General features: G+C 37.3%; 3 protein-coding genes across 8 annotated transcripts; 1 reads left to right on the plus strand and 2 right to left on the minus strand.

Annotated features, from left to right (window-relative positions):
* The first annotated feature begins 243 nt into the window (after positions 1 to 243).
* LOC120004513 (abscisic acid receptor PYL8-like) lies at positions 244 to 3,153 on the plus strand. Its single transcript, XM_038853873.1, has 3 exons — positions 244 to 640; positions 1,699 to 1,914; positions 2,538 to 3,153. The coding sequence occupies exons 1-3, from the start codon at positions 506 to 508 to the stop codon at positions 2,754 to 2,756; spliced, it is 570 nt and encodes a 189-aa protein (XP_038709801.1). The 5' UTR covers positions 244 to 505; the 3' UTR covers positions 2,757 to 3,153.
* A 334-nt stretch (positions 3,154 to 3,487) lies between these two features.
* Positions 3,488 to 12,338, minus strand: LOC120004510 (ATP-dependent zinc metalloprotease FTSH 11, chloroplastic/mitochondrial-like). Its single transcript, XM_038853866.1, has 17 exons — positions 11,692 to 12,338; positions 11,070 to 11,223; positions 10,643 to 10,735; positions 10,303 to 10,388; positions 10,013 to 10,136; positions 9,407 to 9,526; positions 8,830 to 8,880; positions 8,405 to 8,466; positions 7,625 to 7,682; positions 7,232 to 7,357; positions 7,060 to 7,140; positions 6,315 to 6,444; positions 6,055 to 6,203; positions 4,783 to 5,064; positions 4,246 to 4,335; positions 4,105 to 4,158; positions 3,488 to 3,967 (listed from the first exon to the last, which is right to left on the minus strand). The coding sequence occupies exons 1-17, from the start codon at positions 12,336 to 12,338 to the stop codon at positions 3,818 to 3,820; spliced, it is 2,457 nt and encodes an 818-aa protein (XP_038709794.1). The 3' UTR covers positions 3,488 to 3,817.
* A 731-nt stretch (positions 12,339 to 13,069) lies between these two features.
* On the minus strand, positions 13,070 to 19,923 carry LOC120004512 (polypyrimidine tract-binding protein homolog 2-like). Of its 6 annotated transcripts, none has more exons than XM_038853869.1 (11): positions 19,723 to 19,923; positions 18,667 to 18,867; positions 18,351 to 18,560; positions 17,085 to 17,147; positions 16,922 to 16,995; positions 16,217 to 16,312; positions 15,946 to 16,003; positions 15,450 to 15,554; positions 15,288 to 15,369; positions 14,504 to 14,616; positions 13,070 to 13,723 (listed from the first exon to the last, which is right to left on the minus strand). In XM_038853869.1, the coding sequence occupies exons 2-11, from the start codon at positions 18,850 to 18,852 to the stop codon at positions 13,382 to 13,384; spliced, it is 1,329 nt and encodes a 442-aa protein (XP_038709797.1). In that variant the 5' UTR covers positions 18,853 to 18,867; positions 19,723 to 19,923; the 3' UTR covers positions 13,070 to 13,381. The 6 variants fall into 6 exon arrangements, with proteins under 6 accessions (XP_038709797.1, XP_038709796.1, XP_038709798.1 ...); XM_038853868.1 differs by having other exon boundaries at positions 18,667 to 18,915; positions 19,723 to 19,922; XM_038853870.1 differs by having other exon boundaries at positions 15,958 to 16,003; positions 18,667 to 18,918; positions 19,723 to 19,922.
* Between the last annotated feature and the right edge of the window lie 772 nt (positions 19,924 to 20,695).

The following is a 20,695-nucleotide window of genomic DNA, read 5'->3' on the forward strand; positions in this document are numbered from 1 at the left end:
CCCACATTTTTGTTCACCGCCATTAATAAAAAAGACCCGCCACTTTAATAATTTTGGTGGTCGTTAACAGATGAAAAAAAAAGAACTATCCGGGGGTATTTCAGTCACAAGGCAAAAAATTAGTGTTCCACAAAAAGACAATTCCCGGTATATTCGCAAAAATCTGTCCAAATCAAGGGCATTTTGGAAATAGTGATTATTTAAAAAATAAAAAGGCACTTTTTTTTTTTTATTTTTAATTCCAGAGGCGATAGAGATGATAGAGTGGCCAGAGGTAGTTGTTCTTCTATGGCGGTGACTCGCATACGCTAACCTGCAAAGCACATCCCTCTCTGTTATATCCAGTTTTCAGTGACTGGAGACAGGAAGGTGTTGTCGGAGATTATCGCCGGACGGTGATCGGAAGAACGTACACTGGAGCGAGGGAGGAGGTAAATGGTTATCGTTGGTGTTACCGGGAAAACAGGGAAATAAGATTGCGATTGGTTGGTAGAATAATAGAAGGATGAATGGGAACAGTAACATTAATGAATTTGGGAGTGCAGAGAGTGAGTACATAAGGAGGCATCACAGGCCCGACCTAGCAGAGAATCAGTGTAGCTCCGCTCTTGTCAAGCATATCAAAGCCCCTGTTCCTCTCGTAACTCTCTCTCTCTCTCTCTTCCCTCTCTTTCTTTATATTTCATGTTTCTGCGACTTTGGCGCTTTTCGGTGCTTGATTCGAGAAGATTATGGGTGTTTCTGTTCATTAGCAAGATTTATGGATTCACTGCATCGATTCCGGTGGATCACGGATGAGATTTTTTTTTTATAACTTTTTTTGTGGTTTTTAGGTTTGACCGTTTTTGTTGATAGTGTATGATCCCGATCTGTTGTGTATTTTGCTTTGTTTCAGATGATTTTATTTTTAATCTGGTGTTTTAACTTTGTATCTTTAACGAATGTACTTCTGATGACTTTGTTCTTGTTGTTGCTTTCTTTTTGGTTGCGACGAAATTGGAAGGGATGAAAAAGGAAAATGCAAGATGTACATTGTGTTTTGTTCTTTCACTCGGATAGCTGTGGTAGATACGAAATTTTGGGATTCTTTCTATTTTTCTTCATTTTCATTGGGAGCATTAACATGGGTGTATCATCAGAGCTATTGGTATTGGACTTTAGGACTCGGTGAAACTAATTTTGTTTCCTTGTGGGTATAGACACACTCAACCCCTCTGTTTTGATTCTGTTGACTTTGTGAAGCTTCTGTTTAGACTGTGTGTTTCTGGAAAATGCATAAAAGATTAGGATTTAGGAGTCCAAAAGTAACTATAGATTTCATCTGCCAAGCATTTGGGAAAGATGAGAAATATAAGCACAATTGACTGACTGAGGGAGAGGCCTTATATAGACTTGGGCTTTGTGAGTCTTTATTATACACCTGATGTTGAAATATAGAATTCATGCTTTGTGTTTTTTCCTCGAAAACCTAACTGGTTGGGTTTTCATTAGAGATATCCCTAGCTGCAATGACATATTGCAAGCTTTGAATGAGAATTAGTCTTCGATTGATGCGGAACTACTTTTGTTTTTGAGCAATTGTAGAGCTTCGCGACTACTTTAGGTGGTTGGACATTAATTCTATCTTTCTCCCCTTCTCTGTTCTGCTGACTGCTTAAACATTCGTGAAAACATGTATCTACTTGTTCTTTTTTATAGGTTTGGTCTTTGGTAAGGAGATTCGATCAACCGCAGAAGTATAAGCCTTTTGTCAGCAGGTGTGTCACTCAGGGAAATCTTGAGATTGGGAGTCTTAGAGAAGTTGACGTCAAGTCTGGACTTCCTGCCACTACAAGTACTGAGAGATTGGAGCTTCTTGATGATGATGAACATATCCTTAGTATCAGAATCATTGGTGGGGATCACAGACTAAGGGTATGGATCTGAATTTTTTTTTTACTGATTAACTGCTTGTTTGCGTTCTGTACCATGGTCCCTCATTTTGAAGGTGGTTATTTGTACCCCTCAATTGTGCATGCTCAGGTCGTAATTTTACTCAATTATGCTTATGATGTGCATTGAGGAACTTATACTTATGATGGCCTGTGTAGAGTGCTTTTAGGTTAGACAATTGTTTAATTCTCTATCATGAAGAGAATTTTTTTTTCCTGGAAGGAATGACATAAGAGGATCCAAATAGTGAATTTCAGCTGATTTCTTTTATGGATTCATGTCATGACCATGATTGTTTGGCATAAAGGCTTTTGTGACAATGATGAATGAACCTTTTCAATTTGAATAGTCAATTGGTGGTGCAAACCTGGGAAGTTATGAAAAATTCCCAGTATGTGACCAAAGTGAGGGCCGTAAGACTGAATGCCAGAGTTGGAGTTTGCTTGGCTTTCTGATTTCTTCGCATTCTACACGTGACATCAAACAACCAAAGAATTTCAGAACTTTTCTCTTGAGTGTCCCATTCAATTTTATTTTTTTTAGAAAATAACGGGAAGTCACTTTACTGCATTTCTCTGTGCTCACTTTTTGAACTTATCTTGCAGAATTATTCTTCAATTATATCCCTCCATCCGGAGATAATTGATGGCAGACCAGGGACTCTAGTGATTGAGTCATTTGTGGTTGATGTTCCTGATGGTAACACAAAGGATGAGACATGCTATTTTATTGAAGCATTGATCAAGTGCAATCTCAAATCACTTGCTGATGTCTCGGAGCGGCTTGCAGTGCAGGATCGAACTGAGCCCATTGATCAGATCTGAAAGCTGAGAGTGGAGATGTGGTAGATGCTTCGGTTGCCATGGATGAAGCTTCTGAGCCTTTCGTCTCCTGGAGGCTTTAGGGACGGACTGGCAGTAACACTTCTACAGTAGTTCTACTTGTACCTTCCAGCACACTTGTAATCTCTCTATCAGTAGTTTGCTGTGTTGTCTGTAAAATTATGTATTGTTTGTCTTTCTTGGTAGCTGGAGAACCACAGTGCTATTATTTTCGTCTTTGTTCATGGATGGAGAAGGTGAACAAATGAAAGACTAGGGATTCTTCCTATGTGAATTTCAGGGCTTTGCCCTAACGTGGTTGTAAGAGTATATTTTTATTTATTTGGGCTTGTTATATTCCAGTTAAACATCAGTTTAAGATGGTAGTGGTAACTGGTAAGAGACTGAGTGGATATTTTGTTTATTTGGGTTTGTATTCCACTTTAAAAAAATCAGTTTAAGATGGCAAAGCTTAGTAGGGCAGCTTCGATGTAAGATTGGGAGGATTGTGAAAGCCGCTTTGCTAGTTTTATACTTGTTCCATTGTCAAGGCTGGCTTATCACATGTTTGGAAAAATAATTTGAGGGAAAATTTATAGATCTAAGATAGTACTGATGTGATCCATGTTACTTACTATAAACCAGCTGTTGGAACTTGGAACACCACTCGAGAGAAATCAAATGGATCATGAGCTACAAAGAGAAGAGGCACCATCGTCATTAGGTCACACTAGTCTGAATTGGCAACAAGCCAAACAAAGTATCTTCAAAATTAAGAATAAGAGATTGTCCAAAGCAAATTGAAGTTTATCATCCAAAATTGCACCCAAAATGGAGTCTCGAATAACACAGAGGTTCACAAATAATACATGATTTCTGGTTGTGTTTTGCCTTCCTACAGAGCATTGACTTCTAAAGATACAGTTGGGGAGGGGTTTAGATGGTTGAAATCTGCAACACCTTACGATTGCTTATGGAAGGGGAAAGAATGGTAAGATTTTATATAAATAATCACCTTTAGTGCTTTCAAAGTAAACTGTACAGAGCTCCCCGCTAACACTATTTTAAGCGAACACAAGATCCCCTTCTTGTTGTTCTTGTTGTTCAATTACCCGCTCTTGCCGATAAGGCAAAAGAATACGCTTTATTGCTTCTGCATTTAGAGTCTCATACTCCAAAAGTGCGTTCGCTAGTGCATGTAAGGCTTCCTCGTGCTGTAAAAATCATAACCACGCACACTCGATAAGGAAAGGCCAACACACATTTTGCTTGAATGAGGAAAAATTACGAATCAAGCTATGGTTGAATCCACATTTTTAAAAGAAAAATATGAGAGATTTCGTGCACAAACCTTTTTTAATAAAGCTTTCACCCGATCATATGCTTCCCTTAAGAGTTTCACCACCTGAAAGAACAATGGAACACGAAGAGATTAAAAAAATTTACAACTCATCATTACATCTAATCAAGACAGTAGATTCCAGAAACATACTTCAGCATCAATACACGATTGCATTTCTGAACTTGGTCTTTCCTTTATATGAATGGGCCCAATTGCCTCACTCATCCCACAATTTGATACCTAGAAGCAAAACATGACCATAATTTAGTCAAATAACGTGAAAGCATTATTAAATGGAGTAAGATGTCTTGCCCCAGCTAGCATTGTTCTTTTCTCTTTACATTTTTTTTTCCTCAAGATGTAATAGCCCCATTAGAAGCCAAAGCAGCTGCTAAGTACAATGAAACTCATAAAAATAAAAAAGAAACAAAAAGTATGGGGAAAAAATTTATTGTAAAAGAAAAAAAAATACTATATACATTTCTGTTGGGAAAAAAAATGAATTTCAAATGAAATTACCAATTTACAAAATCCAGTAACCACAGATATCACATATATATGCTGCTCAAAAAAAGAAGAAGAAAGGAGACGGGAGGGGGGGGGGGAGACACATATATGCATGTTTGCATAATGATAAAACACAGCAGCAGTTACTTGCAAAAATTGACTCTGTAAGGCTCTACAAACCATATATTGGGCAAGCTCCGTGGCTGTTTGAAGATCACTACTCGCTCCTGTCGTGATATGATCTTGACCAAAGATGATCTCTTCCGCAACTCTCCCTCCCATGCACACATCAATACGAGCTAATAACTGCTTTCTGCTGATAGATGTTTCATCACTTGAAGGGAGCTGTGTCACCATTCCTAGAGCAGTTCCACGGGGCATTATTGTTGCTTTGTGAATTGGATGTGCACCCTCAGTGTTGAAAGCAACAATAGCATGTCCACTTTCATGATATGCAGTAAGCTGAAGATGTTAAGTAACACCAGCAATTAACAATAATTCAATTTAAGAATCTGAGATATGAACATGCAATGTTTTGGTAGTTTGAATAGCTAAATCCAGGAGATGCAACAGTTTGAATACTGCACATGCACACAAAACCAAATAGTGATTACTTGAAGATAAAAAATGCCATGGATCTTGTTGGCATCTCTGGTGATTCTGATAATCGGTTTATAAGCCATGCATCATTATGCAATACTTATTTAGAGAAAGGAAATCAGATACACACTCAACGCAGGCTAGAGGTAAAGTGTCAAGAAAAAGCTTTCTTCAGTAAACCCCAAGGTCTGCTGGTGATGGGGGCTGTGAATGAGCCAAGCTGCTCGAGGAAAGCTTGAACTTAACCCAGGCTGAACAAGCGAGGCTTGAACTTTGGCATTAGCTTGCCAACAAAAACTAGTACAGCCCAAGTCGTGAAGCAATTAGCTTGCATAAGATAAAATTAGATGGAGTGGTGTTCTCATTTTATAAAGGAGGAAGAATCTCCAACATTTCATTGTAGATTCCATTTCATTACAAGGTTAAAAGTAAAAAATCCCACCATCTTCCATCATTCACATGATAAGCCAGATTTACCAACCCCACATGGTTTCTTGATACCGCAGGGAGTTAGTTTGATAGGTAGCAGAATTGTATAACACGAAGTGGCACAATGCTATCCCAAATTAACTAAACAAGCCAGCTCAGCCAGATAGTGCTTTGGCTTAGCTTGGATTGACTCATTTGAAACATTGATTCTGATCCACAGAGTTAGAGCCCTAGGTTGGTATATATATGAGACAGATGAATCCATGATGTCTAAACCCGAGAACAGGAACCATTGGTTGCTTGATAGCAACATTATGCTTCCATTATTCGGATTCCCATTTATGGCAATATAAAAGTGACAAACATACACAGCAAACCATTAATTCAAATCCTCAACTTTGCCTCAAGAGATGATACAGGTACCTTTTTTGACTCTTCTGATACAAACATTGTCTTCCGCTCGGTGCCCATGACTATCCTGTCTTTTGCAAACTCCAACTGATCAGCGGTTACCTTCTCTGCACCTTCAACAGCAGCTTTAATGGCTGCAATGTTTACTAAGTTTGCAAGATCTGATGGAAAAGAGAAAAGGGAAAGTCTGTTAGAAGCACAATTGAATAAGCAGTACAAAAAATAATCAGCACTATGATCGGTAGTAGCAATAGCAATTGAATGAACTTCACCTGCTCCATTGAATCCTGGCGTACCACGGGCAATAGCTTTAACATCTATATCATCAGCCAATGGTTTATCTTGTAGATACAGCTCTAAAATATCTTGACGACCCTTCACGTCTGGACTTGGAACAACAATCTAAAAACAGGTTTCTTTGTTAATATGTATTCTCTTTCCACATACCATGAAAATCAATGTTGAGAACTCTCCACAACCGCACAACGACAAGACAAATCAGAAAACTACATATCCTAACAGATCTATTGACAGTCCAAATTATATAAAGCACAGTGAGCGCCTGTCCCACTATATTAATCCTGCATCCTGCCAGAGAATAGTATTCCGAAAAGTAACTACGAAGAACTGAAGATTCAAGAATCCATTTAAGAAAGAAAATGATATAGGGTACTAAAGTTGATCATATTATGATAAACAAAAATATGCACAAGAGAGCAGCTAAAAAGTTATAATCACAGCTGCACAAGCCCCTTTAAAACTCTCAATTGATTTACGGATATGACAGAAGAATGACTCTAATGTACCGGTTGCATCACCATAGAACAAACCATATAGCTCTGAAAAGAGTTTGCTACATTGACAAGGTATTTGCAAGTCATGACGCCAGTGACAATCTAAGCATGGATAATGTTATATAGCACATTGAAAAATGAAAATCTTCCATGGATCTTTCTTCTATGAAGTAAGTACTGGAATAAAATATAGGAATCTGATTAGAAGAATAAAAGAACTTACATGTCTATCAAATCTACCTGGCCTTGTCAAAGCTGGATCAAGAATATCAGGAAAGTTTGTAGCAGCCATCAATATTATCCCCTACAGAAAGAAAAGGAGCAAACATAAAAAGTTCACAGATATAAAACTGAATAAAGGAATTACATAATGGTGTAAGACAATTCAGAAGTACCTCATTCTGCTCAAAACCATCCATTTCAACAAGCAGCTGATGCAATGTTTTCTTTGTATGCCCTTCCCATTGTTTTCGTGTAGATCCAACAGCATCTATCTCATCAATGAAAATGATGCAAGGAGCCTATGCAATATGCAAAAATACAATGAGCAGATAATACAAATGGTTGGCAATCACTCTGTAGCATCAATATTATGTCACAACTTCAAGTTAATAAATAAGAATGAATCCATGAAAGACATTTCAAATAGAGACGATAGTGCAATAAACTTCTACATCCCCATCCCCATCCCCATCCCCATCCCCATCCCCTGTCTTTCTCTCTTTCTTACACATAAACACCACCACACATAGAATGGTAACCAATAGAAGACTTCAAAAACGACATACCTTCTTTTTGGCAGCTTGAAATAAGGATCTTACACGCCGTGCACCGACTCCAACAAACCTGCCAAACCAAACTCACATTTTTAACACAAATATTACTTGACGAATTACAAGATCCAAGGAACACTTAACTCACTCGATGTTGATTGTTGAACCTGACACAAACAGGTGTGCCCACCAACAAATGGGATGGAAAGTACTTCCACTGGCAGTTGTTCTTAAAAGATTATTAAATGAGATTTAGCCATGCCAGCCAGTGCTTTGTAATGGCAGGAACATTTGGAAACGATGGAACAATGAACATCAATTCTCCGTGAGTGGAGAATGATTGGTGCTCTCTATTGCATACATGCACAGGAATTTGCACAGAGATGAAGGAAAAGAAGCCACGAGAAGGAAAAATTCATTAAATCCGATAGGAACTGGTGCTAAACAGTGACTCACTCGAGATGTCAGAGTTTGTTGCATGTCAGAACTTAAGGTTTTCATGATAAATCCATTCTTTCCCTACAAATATGGAATATGCAGTAGAGATATACCTTGGGATATATCACTACAAAAACCCAAAGGCCCCAAACATTCTTTACAGGATGACGTATAAAATTTCTTTCTTATCATAGCAAAACTGAGACAATTTTAGAGTAGCAAAGAAGAAATAAAACATGCTGAGTACCACAATGTAGCTACAAAAATCTGGTTATTAGCTACTATAGTTGACACTTATCAGTATATACACATCATCTTCCTCTACGGGAAACAATCAGCAACAAAAGGATGACTTACATCTCCTCAAATTCTGATCCTGCTCTGTAGAAGAAAGGGACTCCGGCTTCTCCAGCAATAGCCTTCAGTCAAAACTAACCGAGTCATTGTAAGAAACGAACTGTTATTGTATCATTGCCCAGCAAAGTATCTTCACATCTATAAAACTTTAAACTGAAACTTACAAAGTGCACATGGGAGATTTGGAGAAAATTAGTGTATACATGTAGATATACAAAATCAAAAGAGCTGTGCATTGATGAAAAATATAGAAGAACCACTAATGTGCGCAAGATAACAACACACCAGCATACACTAAGACAAGCTTCAAAGATAGAAATCCATGAGAGGATCGTGCTTTTCGTATCAGGTAAGAGAAGCATTGCCCAACACCTGAGTCAATAATCGATCATAGTTCCAAGGACATGCGTCAATAACAACTTTACCTTTGCAAGCAGCGTTTTTCCTGTTCCAGGCGCTCCTGTCAAAAGGATTCCCTGCAAAGTAGTTTCTTCAAGTTCATATCACAACAGAAATAACCCAGCAAAAACCAGCGTATCTGAGACTGTAAACTAAAAAGCTTCTATGGAGCCTGTTGAATGCTGATATCAGTAAGCATAAATTAGAAGTACTTCAAGTACATAACTGCTTAAGAATACCTATGACAACAATACTTGCGCCTCACATGATTAGCAATTATAGTGACATGTTACAGTTACAGAGTATAAAGTGAGGAAGGTAAACCTGAAACCTTCTAATGAGCCATTATCTTTCTTGATACTACAGAATACCAAATCAAATCTGAAGCACCTGTATCGAAATCTCTATCATGCCACCTATGTCACGAGACAGACTAATACTATTTTCATTCCGGTCTAGACTTTTTTAAAAATGGTCCAGAAGGGGGTTTAGACATTCACAGAATGAAAGATCTACGTATCAAATGTCTATGACGCGAAATCATGAAAAGGGCATTTGGCATGAGGAAACATGTAAAATGAAAAAATAATATCCTGTAGAAACCTTGGGCAACTTTCCTCCAAGGCGAGTAAACTTTGATGGATTTTTTAGGTATTCCACCACTTCCTCAAGCTCTTGTTTAGCATCATCACAGCCTTTTACATCCTTGAATGTTTTAACATTCTGCAAGATAAAAGCAACCATAGCATGAAATTATGACCCATTGTTACATCTCAGATAAGAAAAATATTTGCAGAAAAAGACTGCAAGAAACTCACAGCATATGCACAATGAACTCCCATGCGATTAATATTTGACAGGAAATGAACCATTTTCTAAATTATTATCGGCATTAAGAGCAATATCAGCATGGAAGGTAGTTCAAATGTTCAATGCATGGAGACATTTTCTTTGTTCATTAACATGCTCTGATTCTAATTGTCTTTTTTATGAATATTATTACTTTTTTTATTAGTTGATTTCAACGTGAGAGAAGATTCGAACCTTCAACCTGAGAGAAAATTCTAAGAAGTGGCTACCACTAGGCCAAGAGCTCCTTTTCCAACTGTCATTGTTATTACTCGCTCTTCCTAAATCCCCATATCCAAAGCTACAGTTAAACAAACTAAAATAACATGAATCTTCCAGTACACAAGATTAACTGGCTACCTTCTCTGGCATTACTTCCTTATTTAATTCCTTCGGAGCATAGGAAGAACTTGAGCCAACACCTGAAGCTCCAATTCCACCCAAGCTCCCTATATACTTCTGAAGTCCAGCAGCACCCATAAACCTGGAAACATTCTCCAGATACGTTATGTCAAGAGGATACAGGTAATCCACAGATATTCAAAATGCCCAGAAGGGAGATGCCAAAAGTGTAAAAATATTAATAAAATGTGACAATTAAGGTAACATATAGAAGTGGTAGAAGTCAAGGATGGAAGAACAGCTCATACCATACTAATCCAACAGCAACAGTAAACAAGATAGTTGAAATAAGCTCTTGCGTGAATCTTGATTTGTTTGATACTTTAGGGTCAATCTAGTAACAACATAAAAAACAACACATATCATTATCTTTTTGAAAAAATAAAAGATGAATTCAATGAAAGCACCGAGAGAGAATATCAATATCACAAAGTATGGGTGCAATTTGAGTACACCATCCAAAGAGAGAATACAAAACTAATCAGCTTTTAAACCTAAAACCCTAATTATATTCGCTTTCAAAGGCACAAACTATCAAGTCATTGTACACAAAGCAAAGGTGCTAAGACTCTTTTGAACTATACTTACCATAACCACATGCAATGGCTGCTTTTCTGATATGCCAGGGCTCAGAAAGGGCTCATCCATATTCCCTGATGCACGTTGCTTCAGTTCTTGCAACTACATATAAAATTCATTCATAAAATACGTAAAACTCTCATACAAAATTTAAATAAAACAATCAAATGAAGGTCAAAGGAGGGATATTGGAAGGTTCAAAAGAAAAGAAAAGTATAGGTGAAAATTAGCACAACACTGAAGGATTTCACAATCACTTGCAATTTGCAAATCAATATTAGTGAAGAGTTAGATATCTTGAACAGCAATCAGTGAGAAGACCCAAATGCCATAAAAAGATAATATCATAAAAACCAGTTTGGTACTCAATTTAGACATGTCATGGTAATTAAAAATGGAAAATTTATATGAACATCAAAAAGACGAGCTTGATTACCAAAGCAGGAAGACTTGAAGGCTTTCCAGATTGCTCATCCGGAAGATATTCAGCAATAGCATTTGTGATCACAAGTGCTCGAAGATATTCCGCAACTCCTCTACTATCTACAGCATGGTCCCGTTGTTCAAAACGCTTGATTACAGATTCAGGACTGAAAAAGAAAATAAAACTATTCTATTATACATTCCTTCCCATCTGGGAATATCATTTTTTATATAGTACTACAAACAAGGAGAGAACAAAGAAATTGACTGTAACGCATCTTCATGGCAATGAATTGACTGTAATGCATCAAAAACATTGATTATTTTACTGCACTCTATCTATTAAATCCTTTTGCTGTTTTCCTCCAATTTCTTAAACAAACAGAGAACAACTTCAAATTCACAATTCTACAGCAGACAACAATTCACCACTTCTAACTCCCGAGCCAATGGCCATATCCCTGCTTCCTAGCCTAACCAAAGCAACATAGTCTACAGAACTCTAAATATATATAATTCTCCTTTGTTCAAAGCAACCATATTAAAAATATGGAAGACAGCATTTTCAACCTTTTTCCATAACTTACAGCAATCAAACATTTTAACACAGAAAAGAAAATACAGCTTCAGCTGACCTGTGTTTATTGAGCTCCGCTAAAAGAGCACTCTGCTTAGTAGCATCCTTTGGATTGGCATCAGCCTCCTCAATAAGCCGTTCCAGACGCTTCCCCTGACGCCAAAAGGGGAACCAACTCAACCAATCCCACGACAAGGCCCTCTCCGCTCCTCTCCTCGCCATGGCCCAAAGCCCCATCAGAAACACCACTACCGGGAATTTACCATTCCCCTCTTCCTTCTCCGCCAAAGTCCCCTCCATCCTTACGTCCTCCACCACATTCTCTATGTTCACCTCACCAAACTCACTTTTGCCAAACTCCAACGCCTCGAACCCCAAACTGCCAACACTGTCAACATCCACTTCGTCAGATTTAGATTCTAAAAAACCTGAATTCGTAGTATCCACAGAAGAGTCAGTCAATTCCGGACTCAAACTTGCGTTATCCGGTTGCAATGTGCAAAGGATTGAGTTACGACGGGGGCATAATCGGGAAATTAGATGGGTAAACAGAGACAACTTGTGGAAGGAGAGAGAGCCAGCGGAATGGTAGTGGTGCCACCGATGTGAGCAGAGAACGAGCTGTCGGTGAGATTTCGTTGAAGGAGTAGAACTCTGAGAGAGTGACGGTTTGCAGAGAAGAAAAGCTTGTAGAGTACTAGTCATTGGCTCTCCTCCTATGCTCTCTCTCCCTCTCTCTCCGTTAGGGTTTGGGTTCCTTGTCTTTTTTTCTCCGAGACGAATTAGGAGACTTGCTCAGAAAGTCGACTGAGGGAGACACAAACGAAGAAGAAGAAGAAGAAGAAGCAGAGCGTAACCTTATCTCGATTAAAATTGGCGCCGGCTTTGAGAGCTTGTATGTATGGACCTACTACTATTTCTTACTTTTGGTTTAACCCACGTGCACTGCGGGCCCGTTCTATGCCGTTTGGGCTCTGACTTTGAAATCCAACCAATTACAATTTTTCTCCTCCTTTTTCTAATATTCAGTTTTCTTGCCACAATTCTTCGATATTTCACACTTAATCAATCCCCGTTCTTCATGAGTTATGATACCATACATAGTTTCATTATATCAGGCCTGGCCTTCTAATGATCAAAAAATCACCTAGAGTAGATGTGAGTGATCCCGACCCATTGAGTGATTTCCGCGCTGAGAAGGAAATAAAGAAGTCAAATTCCGGCCCCAGGACTTCTCATGCTACTTGGAAAGAAAGGTTTGTACGCGGAGGATAAGCCAGGGCCAAGGCTTCAGTACAGGGAACAAGAATTTAGGAATCCAACATGAAAGTCTCATCTTCAAACACCAAAGTTATAGAAATAATCAAACATTTAACGGGCACTAATGGCAGCACCCCGTGAAGGCTCCAAAGCTTCATAACATATCAGGCCCTCCCTCAACACAAACATGTAACTGGATGTCATTCATCAGAAAATCAAACCTGTTACTAAGCAGACAGAAATGCAAGTATAGAAATATTTCAGAGTCATCGAGGATGATTTAGTTCATGAGTATCATTGGCCAGCAAAGAGTATGCGAGGCTCGAATATTTCACAATCAAAATTGCAAAAGGGTAAAAAAAAAAACAAAAAGAAGAAGAAAAATTAGCCATTGCATACTGCAACCCGCAGAAACCTGCCACCGTAAAACAGTAGCTAACTTAATATGTAGAATCGGATATGCAAGACACTATTGGGTGTGATCAGCTCTATCTGTACGGGGGCATTGGTGGGGGGTACTGTGGGCCACTCTGGCTCGGCGGGTACATCATTCCCGGGCCCATTTGAGTCAGCATAGCCCCAGGTGGCATGTAAGGAGGATTATTCATATGCATTGAGATGGTTTGCTGTGATGCTGGAACAGAAACACCCCAGCCAGCTGAGGGCTGAGGCATCATAAGCTGCTCTGGAGTTGGGCCAAACTGAGCTCCATTGTACTGTTGAGCAACATGTCCTTGCATTTGAACTGGCTGTTGTCCAAGGATGGAGGGTTGGGAATTCACCATGGGACCATTGGGGATTGTATAGTCCCTACTCCGATCATTATTAACCTGTGATTCAACAAAACAATCTCAGAACAATAGCCCTCTGTTGAAACAAAAGATGCATAGAAGTTTCTAAAATGTGTGAATCTTCAAGAACAATTTACATAATAGTAAATTACTACGTCCACATGTATTGATAGCTTGGAGTATAAATTTCAAACCACGGTTGATGTGTCATTCTTGTTTAGTCAGAACTAAAAGTGTATTGGATATTGGATTTAAAATAACTTAGCAAACGTTATCAGTAATTTGTAGGGGACCTTGCCTATGGTGCAACAGTCCCCCAAAACCAAGAGTATACAATGTCCAGTATTGATGCAAAATAAATCACAATATTGAAAAAGCTAAAATCAATTTCCGAAATCTAACTCTACAGACAATACCAGATTTTGAAGAACATACACAGAGATAAGCTCTTTTTTTCTTGTTTCTTTTTTGCCCTTTTTGATTTTTTGTTTCTATTTTGTGCAGATTTTGTAGAACATACATAGCAACGTAAGTCAATACATTATCAGCTGCAGCAACAGAGAATCGGTTCGAGTCATAAAAAAGTAAGACACCTCACCGCTCACCCTTCTCTTAATCCATCATGCTTAATTTATATAACAATAAATGTCAGAAATTGTTTAGACAAAAATTTTACAAGTAGACAAGCCAAAATGTAATGGACCCCTTTTTTAAAGAGGACAAGGTAATGGACTCAGACCTCCCTCAAGTTACAAATGATGCAATTAGATCTTTGTAGATGAGAAACTGGCTACATATTCAAATATATAATTTAGTTACCTTTATACTGAGATCAGTGTGGCGCGAATATGATATATGAAGCTTGCAAAACCCTCCATCATAGATGCAGTGTCCTTCCAGGGCTTCCTTGGCAACGACAGCTGTCTTAACATCTGAAACACAAGAGCTTAAATCCTAAATACGGCATCCTCCCAATAGTAATAAACAATACAAGCATGGAACATGATAAATCAGATTTGTTAAACGCAATTAGTTCAGTATCAGTATATGTTAAATAACATCATATAATATAAACTATCCGCGCGAGGGCTCTCTTATCTTTTAGCTGTTAGCAAGTTAACATATTTTTTATATAGCAATTACATTGTCATGCTAATGTTTGCTACATACATATTTTGAATGAGGTTTGATATACAGTGACACCTAAAGTCCTGTGAAATTCTAAGAAGGTAACCATAACCACATTTACAATTAATATTTAGTCGCAGTTTGCCTTGCAAGTCGTAGAAGCATAGGTTGATGCTTAAAAACAATTGCACCTGTTAAGGTTATAATCTATGATCCACTATGAAGGGAAGGGTCACCAACAATTCAAAATTCACCATCCTACACAAGTAAAACCAACAACAAACTGTACGGAGATAAAATGACTTTTCTACAGGTCAGCTAATTGCAAAATTTAATTCAGCATCTAAGACAGATGCATGGGCCATCAATAAAACTACCAGATAAGTAAGCCTGTAGACTTATAACGTATTAGAGAATGAAACAAGAAAGAAAATAACTTGTATTAACACAAATCACAACAAGGTTAGGAAATTACCAGGGTATTGAATTAAAGCCTGAAGCCCACCATTCTTATCAAACATAGCAATCTTCTGGACGGGACCAAAAGCAGAAAAAACCTTCCATTGCCAAAAAAAATAAAAATATTAAAGGATAGCCAACACGAATCTTAATGTACTATTTGGGTGTTTGCAAATACCATATGTAAAACATCCAAGGTGACAGCATACTGCATGTTCTCAATGGAAGCAAGAAGAACATTACTCTCTGGTTCAAGTTTCTTGCCATCAACACCCACACTAAACTGCAACATGACACATAAGTTGCACTTAATCAGGAAAAAAAATTTTAAATCATCCACAAATTATTTGCAATTATTGAGAGTTATAAAACTTTAGTAGAAGTGATACAGTAACAAACTGCATCTCTGATATGTCCATGCAGCTCAACTATTTTAAAGTGGCCACTGTATGTAACTTTTATTGAAAAATATGTAAAAAAAAAAAAAAGGCATTCAATTTGACCCAGAAAATATTTGCAGACGAATACATGTAAGAGGCATAGAAGACGGAATTAAATGTTGCAGTTAAATGGCAGGCCTCTTCAACTAAAATACAAATTATTGACAGGAAATTATGCAGAAGTATCTAATGGCTGCTTTAAGTAACTTAAATTGTCAGTTTGTGATGTCCTACTTGGCCACTTGCCTCGATTGCTGATGGAGCAATAGGAAGATAAGGATTCGTGTAGTCCCTGGTTTATCAAATCAAGTAATGAAGAACGATTATAAAACAATGATAAACAACAGTGAACTTGAGGAAAACACAAAAATAAAAAGGTCAACAGAGCATATAACAATAGAATGAGAAATCATTTGTAAAAAGAAATACAAGAACAGAGTTGTTATACAATGTTGGTCATATGATATGGTTACTTGGATGCTAAAGGAGTAGACATTAGGAATACCTGCTCCGGTGGCTCTGGAATTTTACACTCAAATCCGTATGACCAGAATATGTGATCCTAAGGCTACATGGTCCTAGATGTTCAGGAAGCAAATACCTGAATACCCAAGATTACAAGTCATTAGGAAATCATGCACACCAATTACTTGAATAAAAGCATATATGAAACTACAGCCCATACTGCCAGCATAGCAGATAAAATGTTCAGACAAGCATACATTCAAATACATAAACAAACAACTCCCTTGCACAAGGCTCCCACAGTGAGCGGGTTCGGGGACAGGTACGATGTACGCATACCTTACCCCCCACATAATATGCAGATGCAGAGAGACGGTTTCTAGGAATTGAACTTGTGACCTCTAAGTTGTACCCCTACAATTCTACCAATAGGCCACATAACCTGTCATACATTCAAATATCTAACTACACGAATTCCTCCATAAAAAAAAAGAACCAGTATGTCTACATACTGCAGAGCCCATCCCCCATCATTAAGGTTTAGAACAATGAAAATAACAAGTGAAATAGAACTTTACAAGCCCATCTTCAGAGGTAAATATAGATAATAAATGCCACTAAAGTTCTCTTAAAATTACTCGTTAGATGTCAAATCTATGCATTATGCATGTGCACCAAATCTACAGCTACATGGCCCATAACAGTCGGACCAAATACCATGTCAAACAATTAATTCAACTGTCACCTAGGGATGCTTCTTCCATCCAAGGCATTTTTTGCAGATGATGCAGTTTCTGAATCAGAGAATTGCACCAATGCCTGAAAGCATTGTATACACAATTAGATTCTTCTAGAAGGTGGAATAACTGTCAACCATTCTAAAGCTGCCATGATTTATAGTTATAGACCTGGAATCCAGCTGTCTTCTCGAAGGTAGTAATCTTGTGCACAAATCCAAAGGCTGAGAACACCTGCATCACTAAATTACTTTCAGAAAGAAAATTTTGGATTCATCTTCCAAAGCTCAAAAAGGTGCTAGTTCCCCATCCTGCCTGTAACTACCACACAAAGTATGAAATAAAGAGAATCCAAATTCTCCAACTTTGATTAAAAAGAATGCAACAACAACATTTACTCTACAAACAGCTTAAAACAAAACTAATAGATTGAAATTGACCAATACGAATAATCAATAACAACAACGATGGCACAGAATCCTAAAGAGATCAACCACACATCTCCGAGAAATCATTAGCAGCATCAGGATGATGCTAATGTAATTATTCTGGTCAATTAAAGTTCATATCAAGTTAATGTGAAATTAACAACACTGTAAAGATAAGAAATAATAATGAATATGACAGAAAAATAATCTGACAAAGTATAAATGGAACCTCAGGCCACAAAAGGCAGAAAGGGCAGTGCGGCTATATACCACTTCACACAGCATTAATCTTTTGTAAAATGGCACAGTCATTCAACTTCATATAACCGATACTCTAATGAATAATATTATAGCGTTGGGCTAGAACCAATCCCATAGCCACTAATCACAAAAGAGGAATTCCTTCCCAAGATATTACTAAAAATACTATTTCAGCTTCATACAAAACCACAAGAACTTGCATCAAGTAAAATCCTTAAAGCTCGTCGAGCCTTGCATTGAAGGTGATTAACAAATCCTATTTAAGATAAATGAAAAAAACAAGAATAAAAGGGTAATCACATCAACTAGACCATCCCATCAGAGAAACTACTGAAACAACCATATCAAGTATAAAGAGTGCATCATTAACAGTGCCAATAAAATACACACTGACATACAGCATGCAGAGAGTAAAGATAAAGTGATAGACAACAGAGGGGAAAATGAAAATGTCCTAAACTATCTCAATGGTAGGAATAGGAAGTTGACGAGGAAGAGGAGGGAAGAAAGAGGCAGCGGTAAGGAAAGGAGAAAGGAGACAAACACACATGCGCTCTTTCCCATGATGCACTAAGCTGCCACTGAAGATATTGCCTGGAAATGGCCCTGCTGATCCATTTACAATCACGTCAAACAAAACACTTTCCCGAAGCATGAGAAACTACAGCCTAGATGAACTCACTGACAGATCCTTCGGTAATATGTTTATCTCTTCTAATAATAATAAGAAACCTTGCAATTTTCTTACCAGATGTAAGACATCAATGTTGACAAGGCGTGCATCACTACCCTCAATTGTTACAAGCAGTACGTTTCCAGCAACATCTGCTGTTGTTTTGTTGTTAACTATCTCTTGTCTATTAGAATATTGCAAGTAGACAGTCTTTCCCCGTACTTGAGCAGGCTCAGACGATTGGCTGTAATATGTTATCATTGCTATGGCTTGATTCAAATCAGCCTAATGAATATAAAGCAATGAACATTAAGAATACTAATCAATGAATTATTCAAGAGACAATAATATAACTACCAAAAAAACTCAAAATGGAAATAAATGCACTCACAAATTCAATAAAAGCTTGATTTTGATTTGCTCCAACATTACACTTTGTATTCACAACTTTTCCAAAGGGCTTTCCAAGTTCAATCAGTTCCTCCTCTGTGCACTCCCATGGCAAGTTTCTCAAATGTAGCACCTTAGATGGAGGTTGTGTGTAACGGAACTGAGGCTGACTAGACACGGATGACATTGTATACAACCCGTCCTGGTATGAAAAACCACACAACAAAAATTGAGCCTCTAGAACTGCTGGCTGCTGCATCAAGAAAAAAAATTCAGTCTGAATAACATTTCGAATCTTGCTAGTATCAAGAAAACCAGCCATCCCGATAATACATATCATTCCTTTCCTATGAAAATAGTATTGTTTCACATCCCATATGCACAAACAGCAAGTACCACAACCGAGAATGTGTAACCATTTAAACTAAATATACATACATAATTACACAAATATATATTCGTATGGATATATACATTTTAATATATACTCATTCTACATACATGGCTGTGTAAGTCGATAATTGGATTCCAGCATCTTGATCATTACAGTCTATAATATTGTCAATCCATATAGTTTGTAAAACAAGACCCTTATAGTTTGAGAAGATTCTAAATAAAATTTCAGAACTGATACCGAACACATTGTTTCCTATCTTCTCGAATACTTTACTTCCCTTGCTATACGTAGTAGCTCCAACTGAAGCAAGACTATCACCATCTATCAATGGAAAGGGGGAAAAAAGAGAAAAACGGCTGAAGGATTACCGAAAGAGGAATTCTATCATCCGTCTTTCACATCTCGTAGACATCAAATATATGCAATGAATATCTATTATTCACTCGTAACAGAAATATGAAGGCTATCAACAGATTTCGACTAGGGTTACAGTAATTCAAAATTACAATTATAGTTTCAAATTTCAAAACGCATATCATCGATGCACAATCAAATCCGGAAAGAAAAAAAAAAAAAAAAAAAAAACTAACTAACACAGATTCAGCACAAAATTAGGAAAGACAGATAGTACTTAGCAGTCAAAGATTGGTATTGAAATACCTGGTGGCGATTACGAAGCTAATCCCAAAATTCTGTGATGTTCGCAGAATTAGGGTTTCAGAAGCAGAGAGTTTTCCGAAGATTTAATTCACATCTCGGTCCCGGTTTGGCGATGAAATTCTTTTGGCGCCGGCTCAAGCGTATGGAACACCCTGTTTAGGTTAGTACTAGAGACGCAACTATTCGGAATGGCGTATGGAGCACCCCGTGTATGCTAGAACAATTGGATTTTTAATAAAAAAATATAAATATAACTGAAGCTTTTTTCTCTCTAAATAGGACTAAAGCTATTTATAAGTTGAAACAAAATTGATCTCCCGTTTACAGGAAAATTCATAATTTTTTTTTACAATAAACTATTTGGAATAATAGTGCTAGATAACTCATGTAATGATGGTCTATGGAAGCTCAAGTCTCTTAAACGAAATTTTAAAACTTTTAACTCTCAAAATACATGTTAGATTTTTAAAAAAATTACATATTCAAAATCATCGCTTAAAACACTTTCTAATAAGATTCATTGTCGATAAGTTTTGTCGGATAAATATTAATTCCATTGTTTTTTCAATGGAATTTTAAAAACAAATGAATTCCAGATTGTGCTTTAAAAAATAATAAAATTTATATTAAAACAATAAATTTTGGACGATAAATTATGGGATAAAATAGTGGAAATAAAACTATTTTATTGATTAAATCAATTGAATAAACCAGTTGGGTTACCAAACTGATGGGTTACATGTCATTTTCGTATTTGGAATGTGTCTCCAATAAATCCATGAAAACCACGTATATTAAACAAACACATGAAGTCCGATAAATCCATGCAAATCACATATATTAGACAAACACATGAAAATTTTATGTACATATTTAGTGTCAGTTTGGCAAACAATTTTTGAAGGCAATATATTGCCCAAGTACAATTCCCAAATAATATATGCTACTTGTGAAACAAATAGCAATTTTTGGG

Source organism: Tripterygium wilfordii, chromosome 8 (genome assembly GCF_013401445.1).
Source record: "Tripterygium wilfordii isolate XIE 37 chromosome 8, ASM1340144v1, whole genome shotgun sequence".
NCBI lineage: Eukaryota > Viridiplantae > Streptophyta > Magnoliopsida > Celastrales > Celastraceae > Tripterygium > Tripterygium wilfordii.

What these genes read in the sequence shown, in the direction of transcription:
- LOC120004513 (XM_038853873.1), top strand. Translation starts at nt 506, where the DNA reads ATGAATGGGAACAGTAACATTAATGAATTTGGGAGTGCAGAGAGTGAG. An exon ending in TCAAAGCCCCTGTTCCTCTC is followed by an intron (nt 641 to 1,698) that starts GTAACTCTCTCT and finishes TCTTTTTTATAG; the next exon opens with GTTTGGTCTTTGGTAAGGAG. An exon ending in GTGGGGATCACAGACTAAGG is followed by an intron (nt 1,915 to 2,537) that starts GTATGGATCTGA and finishes CTTATCTTGCAG; the next exon opens with AATTATTCTTCAATTATATC.
- LOC120004510 (XM_038853866.1), bottom strand. Translation starts at nt 12,338, where the DNA reads ATGACTAGTACTCTACAAGCTTTTCTTCTCTGCAAACCGTCACTCTCT. An exon ending in GCGGAGCTCAATAAACACAG is followed by an intron (nt 11,224 to 11,691) that starts GTCAGCTGAAGC and finishes TTTCTTTTTCAG; the next exon opens with TCCTGAATCTGTAATCAAGC. An exon ending in GCCAGGATTCAATGGAGCAG is followed by an intron (nt 6,204 to 6,314) that starts GTGAAGTTCATT and finishes CTTTTCCATCAG; the next exon opens with ATCTTGCAAACTTAGTAAAC.
- LOC120004512 (XM_038853869.1), bottom strand. Translation starts at nt 18,852, where the DNA reads ATGTCATCCGTGTCTAGTCAGCCTCAGTTCCGTTACACACAACCTCCA. An exon ending in ACATTGATGTCTTACATCTG is followed by an intron (nt 17,148 to 18,350) that starts GTAAGAAAATTG and finishes TTAGTGATGCAG; the next exon opens with GTGTTCTCAGCCTTTGGATT. An exon ending in AGAAGACAGCTGGATTCCAG is followed by an intron (nt 16,996 to 17,084) that starts GTCTATAACTAT and finishes CAATGCTTTCAG; the next exon opens with GCATTGGTGCAATTCTCTGA.